This window comes from Vipera ursinii (genome assembly GCF_947247035.1).
Source record: "Vipera ursinii genome assembly, chromosome: W".
NCBI classification, from domain to species: domain Eukaryota; kingdom Metazoa; phylum Chordata; class Lepidosauria; order Squamata; family Viperidae; genus Vipera; species Vipera ursinii.
Window position 1 is genome coordinate 44,366,099 of NC_139522.1, and position 8,783 is coordinate 44,374,881.

The 8,783-nt window shown below is 57.3% G+C and overlaps 1 protein-coding gene across 1 annotated transcript; it reads right to left on the bottom strand.

Annotated features, from left to right (window-relative positions):
• Positions 1 to 636: 636 nt before the first annotated feature.
• LOC310648320 (general transcription factor II-I repeat domain-containing protein 2A-like) lies at positions 637 to 2,772 on the bottom strand. The gene is made up of 2 exons (XM_083376080.1): positions 1,602 to 2,772; positions 637 to 1,514 (listed from the first exon to the last, which is right to left on the bottom strand). Exon 1 carries the CDS (start codon positions 2,761 to 2,763, stop codon positions 1,606 to 1,608), a length of 1,158 nt encoding a protein of 385 aa, XP_083232206.1. The 5' UTR covers positions 2,764 to 2,772; the 3' UTR covers positions 637 to 1,514; positions 1,602 to 1,605.
• Positions 2,773 to 8,783: the final 6,011 nt, after the last annotated feature.

Below are 8,783 nucleotides of genomic sequence, written 5' to 3' on the forward strand. Positions count from 1 at the left end.
CCTCCATCCCCAGAGGCGGAACAAAGTAGAGGCGAAGAATGTGGAAGGAAAGAAGATATAACCTTCAGCAAAGCTTCCATGTAGAAGAAACACATTTGCACTTATGTGAGCAGGCATGTCCCCCCACAATCAGCTCCCCCTCCCCCCAGCCTCCCCTGAGCCAAAAAACTCACCCTGCCTTAATTGCAGGCAAAACCTGCAGAAAGCCCAACCAGCCCGTGCAGATGCGCTGCCTGCTCGCCTTTCCAAGGCACTCCAGCCCAGATTCTTTGCTCCCTTTTAGCTGGACAACCTTTAAAATTGGCTCCCCCCTCCTTCTCCAAGGCAAGCTGCCCTCCTCTCCATCCTGCGCCCCCACTCCCAAAGAGTTTGGCTGGCAGTTTGTCAATCACAGCTCTTCCTCCTCATCATCCCCCTTCCCCAATCTGGCTTCAGCACAGTTTTTGCCTGAAGAAGAGTTTTTGCCTGAAGAAGAAACGGGGCGCTCCCCCCCTTTTCCCATCACTTCTTTGGTGCGTGTTTGCTGGGAGCCCACCCAGATTTGAACACCCTGGCGTCCCCGTTTCTCACCAAAAACAAAACATTGGGAGCTGCAAAATTTATGAAATCAATGAACTTCTACAAAGAATTTTTTTTATTTCTGTATACATCAAAAACATTTTGAACTTCCAAAAAAAGTCGCTGGGTCGAAGGTTTACTTTCAAATAAAATACTCAATGTCCATTTGAGTCCTCCTCATATTTATTAAATAAAAAGACAAACTTAACTTTTCCCCATGCAGCAAACCCAAAATGCTGTCTGCTTGTAATTCTGTCCGTCCGCCCATCTGCCCACCCGCCTGTCTGCCAGTCTATCTGCCCATCGTCCTCTTGTCTGTCCATCCGTGCATCCGCCCGCCAGTCCATCTGCCATCTGTCCACCAGTCCATCTGCCTGCTCATCCGTCCATCTGCCCGTCCGTCCATCCGTTTGCCCATCTGCCAGTCCATGTCTGTACTGTAGTGTCCAGTCAGCTGACAATGAATAAAAAAGGTCTGTTTCAGTGAACATCAAATAAATATTTGCAAAATAATAGCCAATTTTTATTTCAGCATGCAACAGAAACATTTTGAACTCCAAAAAAAGACACTGGGTTAAATGTTAATTTCAAATATAATACTCAATGTCTATTTGAGTCCTCATATTTATGAAATAAAAATCCAAACTTAACTTATCCGCCTGCAGCAAACCCAAAATGCTGTCTGCTTCTGTCGTTTTGTCCATCTGTCCACCCGTCTGCCCGCCAGTCCATCTGCCCATGCGTCTGCTTGTCTGTCTGCTCGTCCACCAGTCCATGTGCCCATCTGCCAGCCAGTCCATCTACCCATGTGTCCGCTTGTCCGTCCATCTGCTTGTCCACCAGTCTGTGCCCGTCTGCCAGTCCATCTGCCCATGCGTCCACTTGTCCGTCCGTCTGCTTGTCCACCAGTCCATGTGCCCGTCTGCCAGTCCATCTGTAGTGGAGTGTGCAGTCAGCTGGCAAGGAATAAAAAAGCACTCTTTCACTGAAGAACATCAAATATATATTTGCAAAATAATAGCAAATTAAAATAATTATTTTACCTGGTTAATGTGATTTTTGCTTCTCAACATCAGCACACAGCACCTGCATATCAGGGCTGTAAGACGTCACCTTCATTTTTAAACAAGATTGCAGGCTGTTGTCTGTGAGGCGTGAGCGATATTTGTTTTTAATGTAGTTCATATTGGAGAAGACCTGTTCACATACATATGTGGATCCGAAGATTGACAGGACTCCAAATGCATATTTCTTCATATTTCTGTATGTGCTGGGGAGGGCATTCCATGTATCAAATATAAGCTTGTCCTGTTTGGGAAGGTTTTCAATATCACTCCATTTGTGATTCAGTGCAAGACTGGCCTTCTGACGGGCAACATCTTCAAGAGCATCTGTCAAGCGTTGGAACTTTGATGCCCATATCTCTTTGTCGGCTATGTCTGCAAGTTCCATCTCCAGATCAGGTTGACTTACACCTGCAAATGCAGTCATATTCAATGCAGATGGATCGCTGGTCAGGGGAGTGACAGGGAAAGATAATGTATTTTTTTCCTCTTTGAAGTCACAGAATCGCTTCCCAAACGATGTTTGCATTGCAATGATTGCAGACTGCAAATACTCTGAATTTATCACATTGCTACCTTGTTTGAACTCTCTCAAAGAGGGGAAGTGAGACAGTGTACCTCTTTGTAAATCTCTGTCAAACACTGTCAACTTGCGTTCAAATGCCATAACTTCCTCCAGCAAGTGCAGGGCTGTGCCTCCTTTACCCTGAAGACTTGTGTTCAGCTTGTTCAGGTGTGCTGTCATATCTACCATGAAGTGTAGCTTTTCCAGCCACTCTGGATGTTCCAGCTCAGGATAGGTGAGCCCTTTGCTGCTCAGGTACGTTTTCACCTCTTCCAGACATGCAGCAAAGCGTTTTAGCACCTCCCCTCTGGACAGCCACCTGACTTTGTTGTGCAGCAGGAGATCAGAATACGTACTTTCCACCTCCTCTAGTAGCAAACGGAACTGACGGTGATTTAAACCTTGTGCCATTATTTTATTGACAATCTGAATGACAAGGTTCATCACTTCTGTGCATTCTGGAGGAAATGTTTGAGCGCACAATGCCTCTTGGTGCAGGATGCAATGAAATGTTAGCAGCTTTCTACCCAGCGACTTCTGCAGTAAAGCCACAAAGCCCTTCTGCGCTCCTGTCATACTCGGTGCCCCATCAGTAGCCACTGACACAAGGTGGGTGGTGTTGATTTCATTGGTTCTAAAATAATCCAAGATAGCCTCACAGATGTCCTCTCCCCTTGTTTGGCCTTTCAGTGGTATCAACTCAAACATTTCTTCCTGTGGCCCAGCAGAGTTCACATATCGGCAGAACAGCGCTATTTGTTCAATATCACCTGTGTCTTTGGATGCATCACAGGCAATTGAATATGCCTCAGCTGAATTGATGTCTTTAATTTGCTGTCTGGTGATGTTTTCTGCCATTTTTAGGGTTCTGTCTTTAACAGTCTTCGCAGAGAGGGGCATATCTCTGATTTTCTGCACAATTTCACTCTTGTTTTTGAAGTCTGAGAATAGATGTTCTGAAATCTTAATGAATGGTTCCTTCATATATTCTCCATCTGTGAACGGCTTCCCATGCCTGACTATTTCCTGAGCAGCCACAAAACTAGCATATGTAGTTGAACTTGCAGACGTCACCCACTTCTTAAATTGATTCTTGCTCTGATCAACCTTCCGCATCAATTCTGAAACGGCTTTTTTTCTCTCTTCTCCTTCTGGGTATTTTTCAGCAAAGGCTGTGTGTTTATTTTGGAAATGTCTTGCAACATTAGACTTCTTGTTGTTTGCAAATTTCTCACCACATATTAGACATACTGGTAAACCAGTCTTGTCAGTGGTGAAAGCAAATGAATGTGCCCATTCATCATTAAACACTCTGTTTTCTTCCGAAATTTTTCTTCTCTTGGATGATTTGTCCATGGTTGGCCTATTGAGGGGCAAACAGCAAAATAAATCTCATGCTGGTGGGTGTCGCACGGTGGAAATTATAACCAGTATTGTGAATCAAATAATGTAAGAACCAGTTTCCTGCAAAGATTCTCCCCCCACACACAGAGCACCCAGCCTCCACTACTCCCCCCCACCCGATGGAGCGTTCCACTGCCACTGCTGCTTCCCCCCAGGACAGAGCACTCCACCGCTGCTTTACCCAGTGGCAAAGGTGGAGGTTGGGAGGCAGCGGCAGGACATAGCCCGGGCATGGCCAAGCAAACCGCAGCAGCAAAGCTCGTCCTCCCCCCACACACACTCAAGGTGCAGAAGGCAAGTGAACATGAGCAAGAAGCACAGCCAGCTTATTTTTTGAGAGCCATGATCCCCCCTCCCCAGCCAGCCAGCTCTTCATGAGTTTAAAATGGACATTAAAATGCTTCACCATCTTTATCGATATCACAAAAAAAGTTTAAGAACTTTAATTGTGCTTGATCAGGTGCACTCATTTTCATCCAGTCACTTATAGCAGGTTATTCTCTGTCTCTCTTTGTCTCTTTCTCTCTGTCTCTGTCACATTTCTATGTCCTGTTTTTCAAATATTTATATTAAGGATTATACATGAAAATAGTAAAAGCCAGTGCAAACTATAAAAACCACAAATAGAAAAATACAAAAGAAAAAAAAGGGATGTGTGTGTGTAGAAAAGGAAAGAAGAAAGGGGAAAAAAACCCTTTCTCCTTCATCCCAACAAGTAAAAACAATTTTAGCAGCTAATCTACCATCTTTAAATACAGCATAATTGCGCCATACCTCATCTCTTAATTAAACATCAAAATATTTCATTAAAGTTCTTTACTAAAAGTCTAGTAAGGGCAACCACATATATTCATATTCTCCTTCTCTCTCTCTCTCTCCCCCCTCCCTGCCACTTACTTGGAAAGTAGGACAGTCACCTGAGGAATAAACAGGCCTTTTCTTTAGTCAGCAGTATTCCAGCAGTTTTCAAAAAAAAATCACTGTTAAGAGACGAATACCTTTTTGTTAAGCCATTTTATTTGGTTGAGTTGCATTTGTGTTGTTAAGTGAAACATTTGTTTACTGAGTTTTGCTCCATTTTGCGACCTTACCACCATTGCTAAGTGAATCACTGCAGTTAGTATTCAGGTTGTTAAGTGAATCTGGTTTCCCCTTGTGACGGGTAGGCAGCCTTGGCTGTTTTATGAGTCCTGGGCTTAAACTCCCAGAATTCCTGAGCCAGTATGGAAACCTCTCCATTTCTCCTCAGCATGGCTGGCTCAGGAATTCTGGGAGTTTAAGCCCAGGACTCATAAAAGAGCCAAGGTTGCCTACCCGAGTCCTTGGGGATGGCAGCCCCACCTGCGCCTCCTTACCCAGGTTCTTAAGGTAAAATCCTTTTTAAAAAGCCAGCCTTGCACACAGGTGGCTGTGAGCAGCTCCAAGTTTCCCCTCAGCTGCTTGGGAACGAGTAAACGCCCCTCCCATTTGGTGACTGTTATTATTCATTTATAAGCAAAAGAAGAAAAACAGAAAAATCGAAGAGATAAAAAGGGGGAAAAAACAAAATACACCTTTGAAAAACTGAAAAGGAGGGGATGGGGAAGGGGTTCTCTGAAGGATTCTGAGGAGGGGGGTGCAGACGGAGAAGAACGGGGAGACACCAAGAAGGGGAGATGAGAGGGAGAGAAAGAGAGAGAGAGGAAGGGGGGAAAAACACCCAAATATCCCCACGGGGGTTATGGAACCTCTTTACAGATCTAGCAGGGGGCGGGGGGCCTGGGAAAAAGGGGAAGAAGTAGGGCTCTCAGCCCCGGTGACGAGGAGGCAACGGGGGGGCGCGGGCGCCTTTCGCTTGCCGGGGCGGGCGGGCGCCTTTCGCTCGGCGGGGCTGGCGGGCGCCTTTCGCTTACCGGGGCTCTCAGCCCCGGCGATGAGGAAGCAACGGGGGGCGGGCGGGCGCCTTTCGCTTGCCAGGGCTCTCAGCCCCAGCGACGAGGAAGCAACGGGGGGCGGGCGGGCGCCTTTCGCTCGGCGGGGCTGGCGGGCGCCTTTCGCTTACCGGGGCTCTCAGCCCCGGCGATGAGGAAGCAACGGGGGGCGGGCGGGCGCCTTTCGCTCAGCGGGGCTGGCGGGCGCCTTTCGCTTGCCGGGGCTCTCAGCCCCGGCGACGAGGAGGCAACGGGGGGCGGGCGGGCGCCTTTCGCTTGCCGGGGCTGGCGGGCGCCTTTCGCTTGCCGGGGCTCTCAGCCCCGGCGACGAGGAAGCAACGGGGGGCGGGAGGGCGCCTTTCGCTCGGCGGGGCTGGCGGGCGCCTTTCGCTTGCCGGGGCTCTCAGCCCCGGCGATGAGGAAGCAACGGGGGGCGGGCGGGCGCCTTTCGCTTGCCGGGGCTCTCAGCCCCGGCGACGAGGAAGCAACGGGGGGCGGGCGGGCGCCTTTCGCTTGCCGGGGCTCTCAGCCCCGGCGATGAGGAAGCAACGGGGGGCGGGCGGGCGCCTTTCGCTTGCCGGGGCTCTCAGCCCCGGCGACGAGGAAGCAACGGGGGGCGGGCGGGCGCCTTTCACTCGGCGGGGCTGGCGGGCGCCTTTCGCTTGCCGGGGCTCTCAGCCCCGGCGACGAGGAAGCAACGGGGGGCGGGCGGGCGCCTTTCGCTCGGCGGGGCTGGCGGGCGCCTTTCGCTTGCCGGGGCTCTCAGCCCCGGCGATGAGGAAGCAACGGGGGGCGGGCGGGCGCCTTTCGCTCGGCGGGGCTGGCGGGCGCCTTTCGCTTGCCGGGGCTCTCAGCCCCGGCGACGAGGAGGCAACGGGGGGCGGGCGGGCGCCTTTCGCTTGCCGGGGCTGGCGGGCGCCTTTCGCTTGCCGGGGCTCTCAACCCCGGTGATGAGGAAGCAACGGGGGGCGGGCGGGCACCTTTCGCTCGGCGGGGCTGGCGGGCGCCTTTCGCTTGCCGGGGCTCTCAGCCCCGGCGATGAGGAAGCAACGGGGGGCGGGCAGGCGCCTTTCGCTTGCCGGGGCTCTCAGCCCCGGCGACGAGGAGGCAACGGGGGGCGGGCGGGCGCCTTTCGCTTGCCGGGGCTCTCAGCCCCGGCGATGAGGAAGCAACGGGGGGCGGGCGGGCGCCTTTCGCTCGGCGGGGCTGGCGGGCTCCTTTCGCTTGCCGGGGCTCTCAGCCCCGGCGATGAGGAAGCAACGGGGGGCGGGCGGGCGCCTTTCGCTTGCCGGGGCTCTCAGCCCCGGCGACGGGGAAGCAACGGGGGGCGGGCGGGCGCCTTTCGCTCGGCGGGGCTGGCGGGCGCCTTTCGCTTGCCGGGGCTCTCAGCCCCGGCGACGAGGAAGCAACGGGGGGCGGGCGGGCGCCTTTCGCTCCGCGGGGCTGGCGGGCGCCTTTCGCTTGCCGGGGCTCTCAGCCCCGGCGATGAGGAAGCAACGGGGGGCGGGCGGGCGCCTTTCGCTTGCCGGGGCTCTCAGCCCCGGCGACGAGGAAGCAACGGGGGGCGGGCGGGCGCCTTTCACTCGGCGGGGCTGGCGGGCGCCTTTCGCTTGCCGGGGCTCTCAGCCCCGGCGACGAGGAAGCAACGGGGGGCGGGCGGGCGCCTTTCGCTCGGCGGGGCTGGCGGGCGCCTTTCGCTTGCCGGGGCTCTCAGCCCCGGCGATGAGGAAGCAACGGGGGGCGGGCGGGCGCCTTTCGCTCGGCGGGGCTGGCGGGCGCCTTTCGCTTGCCGGGGCTCTCAGCCCCGGCGACGAGGAGGCAACGGGGGGCGGGCGGGCGCCTTTCGCTTGCCGGGGCTGGCGGGCGCCTTTCGCTTGCCGGGGCTCTCAACCCCGGTGATGAGGAAGCAACGGGGGGCGGGCGGGCACCTTTCGCTCGGCGGGGCTGGCGGGCGCCTTTCGCTTGCCGGGGCTCTCAGCCCCGGCGATGAGGAAGCAACGGGGGGCGGGCAGGCGCCTTTCGCTTGCCGGGGCTCTCAGCCCCGGCGACGAGGAGGCAACGGGGGGCGGGCGGGCGCCTTTCGCTTGCCGGGGCTCTCAGCCCCGGCGATGAGGAAGCAACGGGGGGCGGGCGGGCGCCTTTCGCTCGGCGGGGCTGGCGGGCGCCTTTCGCTTGCCGGGGCTCTCAGCCCCGGCGATGAGGAAGCAACGGGGGGCGGGCGGGCGCCTTTCGCTCGGCGGGGCTGGCGGGCGCCTTTCGCTTGCCGGGGCTCTCAGCCCCGGCGACGAGGAGGCAACGGGGGGCGGGCGGGCGCCTTTCGCTCGGCGGGGCTGGCGGGCGCCTTTCGCTTGCCGGGGCTCTCAGCCCCGGCGATGAGGAAGCAACGGGGGGCGGGCGGGCGCCTTTCGCTCGGCGGGGCTGGCGGGCGCCTTTCGCTTGCCGGGGCTCTCAACCCCGGTGATGAGGAAGCAACGGGGGGCGGGCGGGCACCTTTCGCTCGGCGGGGCTGGCGGGCGCCTTTCGCTTGCCGGGGCTCTCAGCCCCGGCGATGAGGAAGCAACGGGGGGCGGGCAGGCGCCTTTCGCTTGCCGGGGCTCTCAGCCCCGGCGACGAGGAGGCAACGGGGGGCGGGCGGGCGCCTTTCGCTTGCCGGGGCTCTCAGCCCCGGCGATGAGGAAGCAACGGGGGGCGGGCGGGCGCCTTTCGCTCGGCGGGGCTGGCGGGCTCCTTTCGCTTGCCGGGGCTCTCAGCCCCGGCGATGAGGAAGCAACGGGGGGCGGGCGGGCGCCTTTCGCTTGCCGGGGCTCTCAGCCCCGGCGACGGGGAAGCAACGGGGGGCGGGCGGGCGCCTTTCGCTCGGCGGGGCTGGCGGGCGCCTTTCGCTTGCCGGGGCTCTCAGCCCCGGCGACGAGGAAGCAACGGGGGGCGGGCGGGCGCCTTTCGCTCCGCGGGGCTGGCGGGCGCCTTTCGCTTGCCGGGGCTCTCAGCCCCGGCGATGAGGAAGCAACGGGGGGCGGGCGGGCGCCTTTCGCTTGCCGGGGCTCTCAGCCCCGGCGACGAGGAAGCAACGGGGGGCGGGCGGGCGCCTTTCACTCGGCGGGGCTGGCGGGCGCCTTTCGCTTGCCGGGGCTCTCAGCCCCGGCGACGAGGAAGCAACGGGGGGCGGGCGGGCGCCTTTCGCTCGGCGGGGCTGGCGGGCGCCTTTCGCTTGCCGGGGCTCTCAGCCCCGGCGATGAGGAAGCAACGGGGGGCGGGCGGGCGCCTTTCGCTCGGCGGGGCTGG